The sequence below is a fragment of the Lissotriton helveticus genome, chromosome 4_1 (genome assembly GCF_964261635.1).
Source record: "Lissotriton helveticus chromosome 4_1, aLisHel1.1, whole genome shotgun sequence".
NCBI classification, from domain to species: domain Eukaryota; kingdom Metazoa; phylum Chordata; class Amphibia; order Caudata; family Salamandridae; genus Lissotriton; species Lissotriton helveticus.
In genome coordinates, this window is record NC_136063.1 from 290,289,758 (window position 1) to 290,308,879 (window position 19,122).

Here is a 19,122-nt window from a genome sequence, read left to right on the forward strand (position 1 = left end):
TGAGCGGTGACGGAGCCCGCAGCCATGCTGTAATTCCCCAAAACAAGATGAAACATATGACTGTGATGCTGCAACCCACTGTGCGCTGCTCATTCTCAGCATCCGTATTTACCACAGACCTATTAAAACAAAATCGAAAGGGATGACTGACCGGCTGCGACCTACGGGAAATAAGATACTGGCACCGAGGACACCGTGTGAGCAGGACTCCAGCAGTGTTAACCCTGATCAGTCTGAATGAATAACAGTAACGCAGAAGGAAGAGAAGAGAGAGCTGCACCTGCTCAGCTGCTGCCAGCTGTGTGTGGGCAGATCTCCAAGCCAAAACAAGGCCCACCTCCATTGAAGAGAAGTGAGAAGCAAGAGCACGCATACCAAAGACCAAGACATCCCCCACCGCACAAAAAAACAAGAAAAAAAAGCATACAGCGATGTTAATAAATAAAGGCCCACGGCGAGCGCTGCGTGATGCTGTCGTAGGTGGGAGACTTGCTTTTGAGGCAAGGCAAGAAAAAAAAAAAGCATGCAGGCGCTGTAAATAAATAAAGACTCACAGTGAGCACTGCTCGATGATGTGTTGGAGGTGGGTGGGGTCTGCTTTTGAGGCAAGGCAAGAAAAAAAAGCATATGGGTGATGTTTATAAATAAATAAAGGCGCACGCAAGCACTGCTCGAGGACAGCAGAGCACCAGTGCTGCTCAAGGACAGCTAAAGAAAGAAATAATGGGATTAAAAAAACATGCAGCTCGATAGCCCATGTAACAGGGCCAGTCTGTATGGAAGGTTACAATATTTGAAAAGGAGGGACTAGTAAGCTGTTTCACCAATGAAAAGCCCAAGTACAGTAAGAAGAGCCAATAGTAAAATTTGGAGGGGCTTAGAAAAGATTGGAGGTGCTTCAAGCCCATATCCTGAACACAGCATGTCTCGTAGAGACTGCGCAAGCGCTGCCTAGGCGAGACCTAAAAACATTCAATCGTGTTACTTGCTGAGCGTCTGTGACCCAAAAGCAACAGGTATCAATAATGACAGAAAAAGCTGATAAAAAAAGCAAGACAGACAATTTTCTGAATAGTGTCTGTGCGGAAGGAGATTCTCCTGTGTGAATGGCATGTAGCCACCAGGTGGATCTGCGTGTGATTGTAAAGCTCCGATGTTGTCTCATGCCAAGTATTGCAGGTGAAGAAGCTAGGGCTCTTGTGACCTGGGACATCTTGGCAACTCTGTGAATGTAACTTGTCTTTGTAGAGTGGTATTCGTTCACAGATTCCAGTACGTGACTTTTAGTCCTTGGTAGGGGATTATAATGTAACATTTTACACCCTAAAAACATAATATCTTTACATTTGTGCACACTTGACCCTGATTGGTGGAGAGGGGATAAGCGAGCTTGGAATTTGTAGTCCAGTTCGGTCCGCTCGACGGGTGATGCACATTTGCAGAACGCTTGGCATGTGAAAGCGCATAATACTTGTAATTGTAACGTTTCCACATTCATCAAAATGCTCTGATTTGATATTTGAACATTTTAATATGCAAACTTAATATAACGAGCCCTAGGTCACTTCAAGTTGTGCTTCGAATTTGAATACTTGTTCTCATTGTCTTTAGAATGCTGTTACCTGTAATCATCCTTCATTCATGTGTAAACCGTAACCCTACGTCAACTGAGGTGTTTTATCATGTCCTCGATGTCCTAATACATTTTTTTACTTTTTAGAATATAAAAAAGCTCGACAAGAGATTAAAAAGAAATCGTCGGATACACTGAAGCTACAGAAGAAGGCAAAGAAAGGTAACGTTTGAAGCAAAGAGTGCTTTTAAGAAATCAACTTCTTGTTCAGCTTTGTATGATATTGGTGTTTATTCGATTTTGGGCCTTATTTTCTATTCTGTAAAGTGTGAATGGCGTTCATAAAATGAAAAGCATGGGATTGAACCACCTGCTCACCCTGGCCCATCGTCATCTCACACTGGGTACAGGACAGAGTTCTTCCTTTGTACAGACAGACCGGCCCAGTCTTCGTTGACCAAGGTGACTGCCTCAGCAGTCTCTATGGTTAGCATGGACCCCACAGCTCATTAAAATAGTGTGTATCTCATGCCACCACCTCTTGGTTCTCTTCAGTGGCCAATCCGGGTTCCCACTCCCATCTACTTTCTCCTTCTGAAAAAATGTGCCCTTCCACTTACTGGATAAAAAAGGTCTATGTCCACGACACAGAATCGCCTTTCTTCACTTCCTACCTTTGAATTAAAACTATCTGGGCTCGCCTGTCACACACTATCTTTCTCCACACGTTCCTGATGTCCAGAACCACCCCTTCTAAATACACATGGATTCGTAGGTCGTTGCCGAGCTCTCTATAATGAGCAGTATCAGTAGCTAGCCACCACCACAAACACGATAAACCTTCCACCAGCGACCGCAGCCCCCGTTACCTAGTTCGGGCTCACTCTTTGCATCAACTTGTAGTTCAGGTTCTCTTCCCCATCCTGTAACACAGTCTTGTAACCAAACTATGCAGTCACCATCCCTAAACTTTTTCTGTATACTTTCCAATTACTCTTTCAAAGCATAAGATGTACGAAGAAGGGGGAAATGTGTCACGCCTGATGTAAGCTAATGATTTTGTGGTGCCAAGATCAAGACATAGTTTACAAGCTGTCCACCATGCAATGGAAATGTACTGCAAAACCAACTAAGTTCAATTCAGTGGGCGTAAATGCAAGATTGCAAAGTGGGACACTTGAATGACCGGATAATGTTGTAAATACTTATGCCGTGCTATGAAGAAGCTGTCCAAGGTCTCCAAATTCAGCCAATTAGACATCGCATGTCAATACTTCCACATTGAAAAATCATCTCGAAACAATAGCAAAGAAAGCCTAAGAGTTTGTGGAAGGCCTACAGCATTTTTCGAAGAAAGCTTCTGGAGAAAAATGCCCCTGCTTACTTGAGCCTTCCTCCATTTATTTCTTTAAATCCAGGATCCACACTTTAAAATGTGATGTAGGTTGGAGTCTTCTGGGAATTTGATCTTGTCAGTGATCAGCATGTTACCAGAAATGGGCAAAAAGAACTGGTGAATGACTTATGTGTGAGACCAAGAGCAATAATGGCTCGAAAGACTTTTCTGTTGTTAATGTTCAGACCCATGGAAGATGTATTGTTAAAGCTAGCAGGGAAAGAGTTTTCTCAGAAAATAGGAAATCTACTGCTTGGAGGACTTGCACCCAGCAGGTACATTAGGCATATGCCTCGGAGCCTCAAAAATAATGCTGAAATTCTGGAAGACAAATTGGGACTATGTTATGACTTCACTCCAGGCCTATCCAATCTACAGTATCCCATCATTAAATAATGCTAGGATAACGCATCTGGCTCAGTGTATAATCATGGAGAGCAAGTGATGATCAAATACTCCCACAAGCAAAGCAGATATTACGAGCCTTATCTTGACCTAATCAAAGTACCTAGAGACAGAGCACGCTGTTGTAACTTATCTCTTGGTTCCTTCCCCTTCTTCCTTTTCCCCCCTCTGCCCTCTTCCCTCTTGGTATGGCCCATTATGTTTCCTGAAGGCTGCAGTAGAATGTTCGTTGTTACGATCCTGTCAAGCAGGGAGCACCAGTGTTATAATGAACTGAATAAACTTGTTGGAACCCTACCACGTGTGGAATATATTACTACATTTTGGCGACGGAGGAAACGGAGCTGAGCCAGGGTCAGTGGGGTGCTCTCCCCTGGAATTGTATTAGCTTGGACAAGGAATGAGAATAAAAGAAGAAATGAATTGCTGATTTACATCGGGCGTTTGTGTGAAGTTGAGATTGTAAAGAGAAGTAAGACCCGATTTGATGATTTATCTCGGGCGTTCGTGTGAAATTGAAATTGAAAAGAGGAGTAAGACCCGAGTTTATGAGCTTTGGAAAAGGAGAAAATTCAGGAGGTGAGCAGCTTAAACTTATGAGGAGAGCTGAGTGGAGCGGGGAACGTATTTTTATTCGTTGTCACAGCGTCTTGAAGTTTGAATAGAAAATTGAGCCTTGGTGACGGAGTTGAAAAGTGAGCGAGTGTAAAGTTGGGGTTTCTGCTGTTAAAGTAGAAGAGGCACAAAGGTAGTTCCAAATCCAATTTGAAGTTTATTCCAAGATAATCAGCATTACACGGGAGCGCCACTGGCAACCAAGAAGCACAACAGTTGAATGCCAAACAAGCAACAGTTTTATCCTAACATTAGTTCAACAGACATTGCATCCTCGAGGGATGCGCCTTCAAACATAAACATGTTTGAAGGAACACTCTCTCTCGAGGATGCAGATCATGGAACCTAGAACGTTACATGAAGTATAACTTATCACGAGCCATAACAATAAAGAAAATGGAAGATGTACAATACCTTACAGCGAGGCAAGGGTACGAAGTATTCTCTGTTCCCGCTATTTATTTTGAGGTGATTCAGCGCAAACAGTGTTCTTAGTGAAACTCTCCTCAGCTCATCACAGCGCTAACGCTTGACCAATTGTTTAATTCACTGCCGCCGTGTGGTCATTTTGAGCATTAAAGCGCATGAAAATATCCAGTAAGAGCAGCGCATGACCATTCTACCGTGATTTGGGAAAGTGAGGCACTATCAGTGGCGGTTTCCCTCTTTGGTGTATTTCGCAGGAAGGAAAGAAGTGTAACTCCCCTCAGTGCTATACGTAGGAACGTAACCACACCGTAGCAGTAAAGCAGCTTCAGTGAGTTTCGACTGAAGGGTGCAATATGACCCGTATATTACGCACATGAGTTACTGCTAAAGGCTGTTGGGTGAGTCTTTGCAGCTGGGAGTGATCTATTCCCTGAAACCCAATTTTGAATTTGTGAAGCACGCCTGAGCGCTAGTGGGAGCCACCCTATGGGGAATTGAGAGGTCACCGAGTCTGTGTTGAAATTGAAAATAAACAAGAGCAGAAGCAGCCAGGCGCAAAGGAGAGCGTATGGTGGTAAAGAGACTTTAGTATTCAACATTAAAACACGCTGCGCAAAGTCAATGCTAATGGAACATTTTCATTAACAGCTGAGCAAAATTGTTATCATAGCAGATGTTTTCCCTTTGAGATTCTATCTGAACAAGAGCGCGTTTGTGCTTATTAAGAAAATAATAGAGGATTCATTTATATAACGCGACGAAGTGGAGCAACAAAGGGAAAACAAAATAACTTTGAAGTATAATTTTCTAAACTAAGGGAAGGAAAGGTGAAGGTAACACTTTAAGCGTTTCAATCGAGTTTCCCCTCGGATCTCCAGCGGTCAGTCTAGAGCTACCGCCATAACGTAATTGTGTCTAAAGGCCATTTTGAGTAAGGAAGACACTTAGCAGGGTTGAGAATTAAACGTGGGTTTCATGTCCGTTAGGGAACCTATTCCCAAATTGCACCAGTCGAGTGTATAAAGATTAAAAGGATATACAGGATTGAGTATAAAGTGGACTGTATGTACAAGGTGAATAAAAAGTAGGAATTTCTGGAGACAAGTATATGTTGTCAATCTTCAAAGGAAACGGGAATAATACAGGCTGTTAAAAAGGAAAAAAAAATTAAATAAATAAAACAAATGTTGGTATAGGTACCTAGCAAAGTATTATCGGTCCATCGTTGTGAATAGAATATATATATATATATATTTTTTTTTAATTTTTTGGGTTGTCAGAAGTTTTGAAGTAATTTTTGAGGAGGAATCTATTTTTGCTACTTATAAGGAATGACAACTGTGCTCCATATCTATCACGCTATCGCTCTGGGTGGCATTGTGAGAATTTAGCTTACCTACTCTCTTCACCTATTGCGTGCATAGCTATCAACATATCACCGTGAGAAACTTACTTATTGAGTTCTACATTTCTGGTTTAATTTCAAAATCAACATGGATATAAACAAAAGGTATAATTTATCACCGCCGGAGCCATTTTTTGAAAGGGATGGTAGTTCTACAACTACAAGGGAAGAGTGGAAGGAATATTTTCGTAATGTTGTAGCAATAATAGGAAATGAGGAACAACCATCATCTCCAAATGAAAAGGTGGAAATATTGTTGAATAAATTTGATGCAGGAGGGGAAGAAGTATACATTAACATTGAAAAGAATGACCAGGAGGGTGCTGGAAGGAATGTTGGTGAAGAAATGTTGGAAAATGCAGGGGATTATTATATGCAACGGATGTCTCGTGATGTACAAAGTTATGAAATTAACAGGGATAACAAGGATGAAAAAGTGAGGAGGAACGTGAGTAAAGTTAACCCTGTGTGCACTATCAACTTAGGAGGAAGAGAAATTGTTGTGGTCGCTGATTCTGTGTCACAGTATTCTACGGGGAACACGAGTTTGTGTAGTAGTAAGTTAGCTGAAGCATTTGGATCAGAACTCAAAGAGACCATCATATCCCTTAAAACGTACTTAGGTGATGACATTAACATAATTGGGGGCAAAGAGTTGGATTTGAGATACAAGAAAAGAAGTACTAGGAAAACTATTTACATCACAGAAAATGAACCCTCAGATCTGGGAGGGGCGGAACAAAAGAAATTGAGAAAAATGATATACCTAGTAAGTAATGAACACAGGAGTGATCTGGAGAGAAACAACAGTACACTAATAGCCGGGTATGAGCGGTTAAACGAAAGAATACCACCATATAATGTCGAGGTGGCATGGAAAGGAACTTCTTGGAGAGTGGAATGGGAAAAAAATGTGGTTATGGACAAACTCAAACATGGTACCTATAAAGGACTAGAAAGGAGAAAGAAGTTGAGCAAGGAAACTGTGAAGGAAAAAAGTGAAGAAGTTAGGAAAAAAAGAAATGAATTTATTAGAAAAGGTAAATGTAGGGTAACTTCTACTAAAGGAGGAAAAGTGTAATCCTATTCGACACAATTTTTGGAGAGAGTGGCGTGTAAGAATATGGAATGAGCCCATGTCCAGTGGTTCAGGGTCGGAGTATGGAAATAGACCCGAAGCGAGAGGATGGTCAAGACCAGACAACGATGATGTAAAGGTGAATGAGGCCAGTGGTGTTACTAGGCGCAGACGCAGTGCAGTTTGGTCCAGGAAACTACCCAAGGAAAAGACCTTAAAGTTAATATCTTTCACCTGGCTGGAGGTGATGTTACGAGGGAGAAAAGTATGGAGCACAATAGTAAAAGAGTTCCCTAGTGTCTGGGAAGATTATGAGGAGACTATGGAGGAGTGTAAAGAGGCTCACCATCTGGTTCAATGCCCACCTCTCGAAGTAAACTTATGAACTGACTGGTGGTTGTCTGGCATAGCGTATAAGCAGGAGTTCTAAGTATCTGTTGGTCCTGCAGCACCTGCTGGGGCAGTTCATGTTTCCACTTTGCACTATGGCCTGGACTTTGTTGGCCATCACAGAACTTATAACTCTTGTTGACAGCAATACCAACTGTGAATTCTTAACTTAGTTTATACTAGAAGTCTCAAGTGTGGGCTCCTTAGGCTATGTAATTGGGGTAGTCATTCCTCTCCAGTGTCCACATTTTTTCCGTGAGGACAGTCACTTGTATTATTAGAAGCTTTATGCCTTACAGTTATTTGTTTTGTATTTAGGGGCTCGGGGTGGATGGGAAGTTGGGGGTGTTCTGCCCCCGTATTTCCTTTTCTTATTAGATATCTCCGGGAGAGCAAGGGGATTCTTAGTCACATAATAGTTGGTAGGTACGGGGAGGGGCAGAGAAGTTAGAACCTTAGTCTTAAACCCCCCCCGTCTCTGTTTTTATACACCCCCCCCTCTCATAAACTGTTCCTCTTGTTCATAGTGGCCCCTGCCAGTTTTGGCAGAGGTCCTGGGTCCATCCCTCCACATTTACCCCGGTTTTTCCCGGGGCTTGGGTCCTCTGTGCAGGACCCTCTGTTATGCTTGTTAGCGCTTTTGCACTTATCTTTCCTCTAAGCCTTCCTTGTCCTTCTCTCTCCCACTCACTCTTTCCATCTTCCTCCCCTCTTGCCCCGACCCTTCCCCTTCTTCACCTCGCTTCTTTTTACAGTTGTCCCCTGGTCTTTCCCTTTTCCCCTGTGGCCTCCCTAGGGAGGATGATGTGTTGTAACTTATCTCTTGGTTCCTTCCCCTTCTTCCTTTTCCCCCCTCTGCCCTCTTCCCTCTTGGTATGGCCCATTATGTTTCCTGAAGGCTGCAGTAGAATGTTCGTTGTTACGATCCTGTCAAGCAGGGAGCACCAGTGTTATAATGAACTGAATAAACTTGTTGGAACCCTACCACGTGTGGAATATATTACTACACACGCTACATGCACTTTAGGTATGGTTCCCTTCCAGTGGGTGAAGTGATAGCAAAATTGTTTGCAAACAATGGAAAAGATTGCCCTAGCTGCAAAGTTCCTGAGGAAAGCATTGCCCCCTTACGTGCCCGGCGTATAAAACATCACAGAGAAAATGGCTGAGCCCACTTTGTCTGCAGCTTGGCACACAGGACTATCATGTTGCACTCTGCATTCTTCTGTGAGACTCTAGACCTGTTTTATCCTGCTGTGTAGCAAAGTACTTGGGAAAAGCTTGGCTGGTACGGTGGAAAGCACTTTCGAGGAAGACATAGCTTCCATTGTACAGACGATAGCCAGGACTGCAAAGCTACAACAGCATCGCCGCTAAAACCATCATGCACAAGCACTTTATTTTTACATTTTGGTAATTAGCCCAAGCAAAATGGAAGTCTTTCCACGTATTGCACTGCGTTCACATAAAATGATGAAATACTGTTTGTTTTTAACTAGATTTTCGGATGTTTAAGTGTTTATTTATTACTGTACCTTTTGTACCTATTCTCATTTTATTGGCTATGTCACCTTTGCCCTATGTTGTTTTTATGACTTTTATGCCGAAATAAAGCTTGTGATGATGATGATGACGATCAAATACAACAGTAAATGGGTCCAAGAGTGTCTGCAGAAACATGGGGGTTGTGTTTGAAGACCCTTCTGGATTGTATTTGTGGGAGTTGTATTTGCAGATGTGTGTTTACAGAGAACGTGCTTCCACTTCCAGACTGGTGCTTTGTGCACAGCAATGTAGGGTGCATGATAGAGTTTTTAGGGTACATTGGCAGAGTAGCATAGGATGTATTTGCACATCTGTTTCCTTACAGAGCTGTTTGAAGTGCTAATGGTGGTAGGTGTATGTAGCGTGGTCAGATCTGTGGGTGTTTCGCTTGCTGAATGGTGGGTTGGGTCCTTGTGGAATGGTTCGACATTCTTGTTATGCAGGGAGGGATTTTAGATGCATGGAGCAGTTTAATCCATACAGTGGCTGCTGCACTTGCTGCTTGTGGGGTGATATTCCTGGGTATGTGAAATTGTTCAGTTGTTGTCTGGTGTGCCAGGTGTGCATTGGTTGCACCAGTTTGCGGCAGGTTCTGTTACAATTTTAGAATAGCTCAAATCTGATGTTGAGCGCAGTGTCTTGTAGTTCTCCTTTAGTTCAGATGTATGTCATACGTTTTGAGGCTGTTTGGCAGCTGCATCAGTGCCTTTCACAGAGCAATCGCTTGCTAAAGGGCCAGTTCTTGTTGCAGCGTCTGTGAATGTGCCCTGTCAGACTAGATCCAAATGTGAAGCCTGCGAAGGCTCTATGGTCGAGATGGAAAAGGAAGCAATGTCCGTGCTTCTCATCTTTAAAAGTTCTTGGGGTGACGGGGTGCAACAGCAGGCCCTGCTGTGAAATAATGCGTTTATCGACTTTCTTTTAACCAACCACTCTCTAGATGCAGTTATTTCATAGACACTGCACTTTCTCCTTCTGTAAGTAAAACTCACTCATCTATACTCACCCTAACCCAATTAATCAGGGATACTACATTACCCTCTTGACTGCGGTTTCGTAGCAACAACTTTTTTTGTTTGTTTAAATAATGCTTAATTTCACCTTTTTTTTAAAGTTTTTGTAAGCGCCGTAAATAACTACTAAGCTCCTGCTTCATTCTATAGGGGGTTAACATTACTGTCCATCTAAACCCGAACCTCATCTGCCTGGTAGCGATCATGCTTCATTTTTGCCCTCTAATCTCACATGTTTAGGATTCACTTACTGACTTCTTTGGCTGTCTGGCAACAGCTCGTGTCATCATACATTGCATAATATACACGTTCGGATATATACAGCACACAGAAAGGGGGTATGGACTGCCCCTTTCAGCCACTGGCTACTGGGGGTTCAGCTAACTTTAGGCATCAGCTGATAGGATTGTCCATCAGCACTGGTATCGCACCACTGTATATTATGGATGTGAACTACTTAAAATGCAGTCCACATTCACATTGTAACTCATGCATTGCTTTTTTTTAATGGTAGGGCCTCCACTCCCTGCGCTCTTTGTTCCTCAATCCCTCTTCCCTACTTCCGGATTGGCTGTTTATTTCCCCCCCCCCTCCCCTCGCTCTTGCTCAAGGCGCTCCACAATATTTACATATTTTTTTCTCTCGTGTTGTGGTAGCTGTAAATTTCAACCTGGCCAAAGTGAGCCTGTTTGGCTACGTCTGTTATCCAGTAATGTCCATGGTGGCGTTAGCGGAGAACTGCTAGGTCTTCTCCATCTGGGGTTCGATGTTCCTCGTCCTATCGTTGAGAGGGCTTTAAGCAGGGAAATTGAACCTAGTTTTTTTTATATGACCCACTTACCCATACTATCAAAGTTCCGATTATCTGTAATGCCTTTGCAGTGTTTTTGCCTTTGCTCTGCATCTAGACCTTAATTTTAGTTGGTGGGCACCACCAGTACTTATTTTAGTGAACTGGGACACTCTAGCAGTCCTAATTTGCAAAATTTGAAGTAAACAGCAGTTCCGAATATTTTATGTTTTATTTCTCTGGCTGTATTGAGTCGTCGACAAGTAATAGCCTTCCCACACCTTACGGGGAATTATAAAATGCAGCGTAGCAATTAAAAATGTAATGCTAGACACAAATCCTCAAACATGAAGCATGGATAGGTTCCTCCTTGTTTTCTGAATGATGCGGTACTTTGGTTGTGGCTTAGTGTATTAAGTGCTGTGATGTCAGCTACAACCAAAGTACTGCTGAGGTGTCTATGAATTCATGCCCTGAACCAGTAGTGGAAGTGGGGGGCAGGGTACGAAGAAAAGTTTTGGGCAGCAACACTTATTTATTTGTCCTGCTTGTTGCAGCAACTGTGCATTAATGTTTATGCAAAGGGTGCATCACTGAAAAAGTTATTAGCAGGAAAATTACTGTATTTCAAGTATGTAGTATGTAGTACTAGAAAGCACAGCATACAAATAAAGGCTCTCCGGCCAGGCTGCAATGGACACAGCTTAGATCCTGACCTTCAGGATATTCCACACTCCATTCCACATTCTGTTCCACCATGTCACTTGTAGCAAGATACTCCAGTTGGGCAGGTACAGTACACAACAACAATTGTCTTTTAACCTCGGGGGACAGAGAAGTTCTTCATATCTCCTGTATACTTTTCTGCAGTGTGCTGCAAGAATTGATTCTGTGAGTGGCAGGCCAGTGACTTGTCTCTGCATTATTAGTGCTGGTGATAGCGCTTCGTTGGGGCAAAATTTAAATATTATGGTTCAACCTTTCCTTACCATCAATTTCAGGGTTAAGTTCTATTCCTGTGCTGCCTTCCAAGTATAACTCGCATCTGGTGACGGATCTTTGCCACCCTGTTTTTAACTGGGTGCTATTTTATCATCATAAGTTAAATCATAATGACAGTTCCATGTTCAGTCTATGATGAGAGTTTAAATTAGTTTTAAAAGTTTATTTCTGATTAAGACTTTAGTAAGATTTTTTTTGTTCTTTATTTAGATGTCGATAAATTCTAGTAAGTTTACAGAAATCTCATAAAATATGGTGAGAACAAATCATGAAATAAAGCATCAAGCATGTTCCATAAAGGAAAAATATCCTGGACCAGGATTTTCAAGTTAGTAGAACTCCTGAAGAGTTTGAATTCAAATGTAAAGGGAGAGATAAAGAGCGCATAAAGCTCTACATCCAATTAAAGCAGGTGAACTTCCCATTAAGAGTAGTTCATGAAACTCAGCAGTCTCAATAATTTATTGCAGTACCAATCTGTCAAAATCGAACATCAATACTAAGGCAAAGGAAGAACAGCAGCACTGGTAGCCACAGCTGCCAAAAAGGGACAAGGAATAGGTCTCTGCGATAAATGATCGTGCAAAAGCCTTCTGAACACAAGTAGAAACTCGTACTAATATAAAAAGGCAAAAATAATGTGAATTGTGTAGCAGGTCTCTCCTCTTTGGATCCAATCAGGCAACAGCATTTGCCTTAGAGTGAGTTCAGCTCTTCCTTTCCCACAAACATTTTTTTGCAAGTTGCATGTTAATCACAAAGTTTGTTACAGGCATCTTACATATTTAACTTCTGCATTCATGAGCCTGTGTTTCCAAAAGGCATTGAACCCAATGTAACCTTCTAATGTTAATGTTTCATCGCGTAAACAATGAACTATGCTAAAGAAGATCAACACCAACTTGCAAAAATACTGTTTAGTAATACATTTCATTAACACAACATAAAATAATATTTTAAAATATACAACTATTCTATTCAAGCATTATGCGAAATATGGGGTAAATTGGAAGTTTAGTTATCACAATTAGATTTTTCATAGCAAACTTTAATCCATTTGTTAGACCTATTCTGCAATTATGACGAATATTTCTGAACATGCCACATTTTGGTCAGGTCTCTAAATTCTATTGTGCACATTTTGACGTTGTTGAGTTACCTTTTCGCTTAAATCAAACTCGCATTTAATCATTTCTGCGGCCTATATGAATAACTATATCCGCCTAGTGCTGTTTGCACTTTTGAACTGCGTGTCATTTCTTTTTTAAATTTTACGTTAATCATTGCACATAGATGTTATTCTAAATATTTTGCATCTTAATTAATTAGCTTCTTCACTGGTAAGCAGACATTTCACCTAGACAGGTTCACTCTGACTGGCCTGTGATCCACTGTCTGAATCCCACCCATCTATCTCGTACTTCTATCCCTAATTGTGATCAGCACCAATGAAAATCGCAGTTCACTCAGTGTCAACAGGATAAACGGGGTGCATGTTGGGCCTCTCAGAGAGGTAAGAAGCTTGCTTGATCCCTGCCAACTAAGGGCCACATTAGGATGGCGGGCGGGCTGTGCCCGCCCGCCACCCTATCGGAAAACGGGACCGCCCGCCTTAAGGGCGGGGGTGCCATTAGCCGAGGCAACATTTTAAAGAAAGCAATAGAGGTTAGTGCAAGTTAAAAGAGCAGGCAGGGAGTTAAGATAGTAAATTAGAGGGTGAAGTTACTAGTCGTAGGCGGCATCAGATGTGATATGTATATGTAAAATATGAATGCCATTATCTGGCTTGGCAAGGATGGAGGTATGCTAATATTTATCTGTTAGGTTCTTTCAGTCAGTGTAGGAGTAAGATTGTGTGTACAAATGTTATTGTGGAGTACACATTCGAGGGATATTTCACAATTCTGTGTTTTTTTATAACCACTTTTTATTGATTTTTAACACTGAGAGAATACACCACTAAGATGACACAAAAGGTACATGTCGAATATACTGCAAGGCAAGTGCATACAAAAATACAACTTAACAGAACGAGCAGTCACGTAGGAGACAAGTTCACCAAAGCCAAAAATACAGTACTGTCCAAGGCTCAGTCCCATTTGCCCATCCATTTCCCCCCTATGCGTTCATGTTCTGAGGGACATACCTGGCTTGATATACAGGATTCTCCTGCTGTGCACACCAGTCCACTCCCCGCTGCCACTGCGACACGGGGGCGACTGGATTGTTCTTTCAGGCTGCCATGTCATAATTCACCACCATGGTGGTTGTACCCAAAACGTTCGATCTGCTCTCGACCCACCAGAACCCTTCATAACCTCAAGAGCAGCATTAATGGGGAGAGTTCCACCTCCTAGCCCAAAACATCTTAAAGATCCCTGGTCACAGCCATCCAGAACCTTTGGATCACTGGGCGTAACCACAGCATGCGATAGAAATCGGCTAGAGCCGGGAGAAGATCTGCCCGGTGTAATCTGGTTGGGGTGTGATAGGTATAGTACAGATACGTTTGGATCCAGTGGAGCTGGCAGGAGGTAGTTATGAAGCGAGGCGCCATCACAACATCCAGCCAGTCTTCTTCGAAAAGGGGTCCCAAACCAGCCCTCCTAGCGTGTTCTAATGTGATCCAGCATTCCAGGAGCATTGATGATAAAGGTGCTGTAGATCTCAGTGATGCTGTCCTGCCCAACGTGCCCATGAGGAGTTATTCTTCAAGGGAGCTGAATTTAGGGGGAGAGAGGCATCTTGGGTTGGGGTATGTGAACATGTAATGCATGGCGCAATTGTGTTTATAGAATTGAGAAGAGTTGAGTGAGTAAGAAAGAGTCTGGAAACTTAGTGCAGCTAGCGCTGAGTATCTCTGCACACATTTTTCAGGATATTTGTTCTACTGTAGAGAGCAACACTTTCCATTTGGGGGTACTTGGTTGTTAAACATTTTTAAGAAGAATTTCTGTAAGGAAGGATTAATTTGACTTCCTGGTATGCAATACCTCTTGAGAAAAAGATGCTGTAACAACACAGTAAACCCACATACAATCAACAGTACTACAACCCTGTGACCAGTTTGAAGTCATCAACCTAGTTACATTGTTTCATCTGAAATGGGACCTTTAGATCAGCCATCGAGGCCGTCGAAAATAGACCAGAGCCGGATATGTCACCCGTGTATGAAAGGGAGGGATTGACCAAGATTGCAGAATGAATAAACACAGTTTAAGGGGGAAAACCTGTAAATTCAGGGGGAAGCAGTGGACGAGGCACTATGCATAGTTTGACCGGTTGAAAGCATTGTTTTGGTTGATGAAGTGTGGATTCGGGTATGTTTTTGGTCAAAACAAACATTTGCCAAAATATTGTTAGATATAATTAGACCTTATGGCAAACAGATAGAAGAATATTTGAGAGTAGCCTGCTGCGTACCATGAACACTCAGGTGGAATGAAAAACATGTTCTACCACCCGAGCCTCCTAGGGTATTGGCTAGTCTGCAAATCTTCCCTGGAAATGAGTGGATCCCTTCTATTCCTAGACATGTTACATTGTCACATCTAACTTTCCCTTTGGGTGAATAAAACAGGTAAAAAAGAAATTGGGACGTAAATGCATTTTAAGTACACAATTTTGTATTTTCTTACTAACGTTTTGAGTTCTACTATGGATAGAAGTGTCTATATGTTACGTTTGATATTAAAAGGACATTCTGTACATGTATTAAATTGTCAGTAAAATAGTAATAAAACTAAGAGGAGTCAGTGTTCAAGAGGTTCTAGTGACAATTTTATGGTAACAGGATGCTAGAAGGAGAAAAGGAAATGCTTCAGTGGATTCAGTAGCACTGGTATGAAGGTAACACCTAAGGTAATACAATTTTTTTTAAGTAGATTGAATTGGATACCTTTTTACTCTCTCGGCACAAACAGACAACAGTCCACTTTTAATCATTATCATTAGCAGGATAATGTGTAAGAATCTCCCAGTGGGAACTCCTAGAAAACATAATAATGCCTACATCTTAGGACTGTATTTGTGCTAATCCACATTCAAGATAAAAGGTGGGCTCCTCAGGAGAACATTTAGCAATACCTACAAGCGTGCTCTGATCTTTCCTTGGGACCTGACCTGGGCTCCTGCTCCACAGCGCTACAGGTATGACCATCTTCCTGTGATCCAAGATTCAATTCACGTATAATATCTGATTATGATGCATAATATATATTATAATGTTCCTATTATTTTTATTAGACGGCCTTGTAAATAATACAATTTAGGGAATAGTCGTGACGTAGTTTAAGTGTAATTAGTCCAAAGCAAATTTTTCATCAAAAAGGTCTCCTATTTTGCAAATTCTTAAATACAAAACATTGTTTTTATACTCTAAAAACATTCTTGTTAGTTGCACCTTTGTGTGAACAATACATCGTGCACAGTGTTCACAATGCTAGCGAATTAGTCCAGTGCATTTTATCCTGGTGATTAAGTACTGTAAGAGGCAGATGCACGTGAAGGCGATGAGTGAATGATCTGCTCTTTTCTCAGCACACTAAGGACATATAAACTGCCTGATATCTCCCATCCTAGGAACCCAGACTGTGGACATGGTGTTCTCGCATGTTAATGCTCTACAAATGTGCTGCAATATCATTTTGCGCCCTTGCTCAAACGTTTACTCTGGAACAGTCACTAATGCAGATTTTGGAAAAGGGGGTGGTGATGGACAGAGTTTCTGAATGATGCAGAATACTCTTACCAAGTCAAGAGATCATGGTTTTAATCCATCACCGTTTTTTAGCTCACTGCACCATCCCAGCTCAGAACATGGCTATATGCAAATTAGTCTGTTCCTGTCCCAGTGCATGATGGGAACAGGGCAAACCAAACTACCAAGCCAATTCTTATACTGGGAAGGAAACAAGCTTCCGGGGACCGGTTTCTGGCATCACAGCCTTCTTCGGCCCGGCTTGCTTGAATCCTGATGGTGCAATGAGCAAGGGACTCACGTCTGAGTATACCCTCCCACACATAGTGTGGATAAAACCGATTTTGGAAAAGGGGGTGGTGATGGACAGAGTTTCTGAATGATGCAGAATACTCTTACCAAGTCAAGAGATCATGGTTTTAATCCATCACCGTTTTTTAGCTCACTGCACCATCCCAGCTCAGAACATGGCTATATGCAAATTAGTCTGTTCCTGTCCCAGTGCATGATGGGAACAGGGCAAACCAAACTACCAAGCCAATTCTTATACTGGGAAGGAAACAAGCTTCCGGGGACCGGTTTCTGGCATCACAGCCTTCTTCGGCCCGGCTTGCTTGAATCCTGATGGTGCAATGAGCAAGGGACTCACGTCTGAGTATACCCTCCCACACATAGTGTGGATAAAACCGATTTTGGAAAAGGGGGTGGTGATGGACAGAGTTTCTGAATGATGCAGAATACTCTTACCAAGTCAAGAGATCATGGTTTTAATCCATCACCGTTTTTTAGCTCACTGCACCATCCCAGCTCAGAACATGGCTATATGCAAATTAGTCTGTTCCTGTCCCAGTGCATGATGGGAACAGGGCAAACCAAACTACCAAGCCAATTCTTATACTGGGAAGGAAACAAGCTTCCGGGGACCGGTTTCTGGCATCACAGCCTTCTTCGGCCCGGCTTGCTTGAATCCTGATGGTGCAATGAGCAAGGGACTCACGTCTGAGTATACCCTCCCACACATAGTGTGGATAAAACCGATTTTGGAAAAGGGGGTGGTGATGGACAGAGTTTCTGAATGATGCAGAATACTCTTACCAAGTCAAGAGATCATGGTTTTAATCCATCACCGTTTTTTAGCTCACTGCACCATCCCAGCTCAGAACATGGCTATATGCAAATTAGTCTGTTCCTGTCCCAGTGCATGATGGGAACAGGGCAAACCAAACTACCAAGCCAATTCTTATACTGGGAAGGAAACAAGCTTCCGGGGACCGGTTTCTGGCATCACAGCCTTCTTCGGCCCGGCTTGCTTGAATCCTGATGGTGCAATGAGCAAGGGACTCACGTCTGAGTATACCCTCCCACACATAGTGTGGATAAAACCGATTTTGGAAAAGGGGGTGGTGATGTATAAGAATTGGCTTGGTAGTTTGGTCTGCCCTGTTCCCATCATGCACTGGGACAGGAACAGACTAATTTGCATATAGCCAAGTTCTGAGCTGGGATGGTGCAGTGAGCTAAAAAACGGTGATGGATTAAAACCATGATCTCTTGACTTGGTAAGAGTATTCTGCATCATTCAGAAACTCTGTCCATCACCACCCCCCTTTTCCAAAAACAGTCACTAATGCAAACAGGGCAGATGTACTCAAAAGGGGCCATCCAGTGTACACAAAACTGTTCTTCTTACCCAGTCCTACGTTCCTAACAATCACCAACAATAAGCAGTCTAGAATGCTGCTTGGGTTTTGAGACAACTTGTGACTTTGTATACTGGGTGGCCCCTCTCAATGCAGACCGATCTAGAACTTTGATGCTAAAAAAGCTGGCTGGTTCCAATTCAAAGCATTGAGTGTAACAAAAGGGAAACCATAGCTGTGTTCGAATACTAAATCAAATTAGGAAGAAAAAATACAGATAACTAAAAGTTACAAATTAAAAATGAATCTCAACAAAGCTTATAATAAGCTGAAATTCGCACTGGCCGTGGTTCTCTGAATTTTATATGGCCAAAATGAACATACAAATCAATTGTATTAATAATTTAATGTTTTGTTTTATTTGTATTAATAAGTATTGTTTTAGTTTGTATCAACTAATTGAACAATGTATTAATTTTACTGATTTTAAACATAAAAATGCGCTGCTCTTCATCTGACTGACATAGCCAATCAAAGGATTTACTTATTTAAAAGTTTTATATAGTGCAAACATGAAGGATTGGACATGAAGGGCTGGAGCGGAGATGGCGGCTGCCTGCAGCAGGTTGTTTTCATAAGCACAGTGCTTAGAGGTATTCACCTGTCAGGAATAGTAGCAGAGTAGGGCCGAAGAGCACCAGCATTGTTAACACAACTGAGTCTCGTATTTTTAAACTCTTTAAATATTGTAAACACCACGGATATCGAAGAGCGCAATCAAGTTCCCCTCAATCCCTGCAGACCAGTACTACAAAATAAACGTTAACAATCCTTTCATTTTCCAGTACGAGTCTCCGATTGCTTCTCTCTTCCCAGTGGACCTTACACCCTACTTAAGTCACTTCTGTCCTCACACCTGACAACTCTAAAGATGTATCTCCACCGGCCAATCTCTCCTACACTTGTCTCCACTCGAAGCACTTCAGCCGCCATTTTGTCTGTTCGGATATGTTTCAAACATATTTCTTTGGATAACATCAGAGCACAAGTCCTAAAAAAATAAAGTGGGGGGACTAACCTAGTTAATCGGCATGCAAGTGACATCACGTTGTCACATCACGGCGCGTGACATCATAAGAAGT

The 19,122-nt window shown here is 42.1% G+C and overlaps 1 protein-coding gene across 4 annotated transcripts in view; it reads left to right on the plus strand.

The window, feature by feature from the left end:
* The window catches only part of MTSS1 (MTSS I-BAR domain containing 1), a 500,273-nt gene that overhangs the window by 378,518 nt on the left and 102,633 nt on the right, over positions 1 to 19,122 (plus strand). For all 4 annotated transcript variants that reach the window (XM_078686786.1, XM_078686789.1, XM_078686787.1 and 1 more), the window contains exon 6: positions 1,721 to 1,795. In XM_078686786.1, the coding sequence (XP_078542912.1) occupies positions 1,721 to 1,795 (75 nt within the window). The remainder of the gene's footprint in view (positions 1 to 1,720; positions 1,796 to 19,122) is intronic.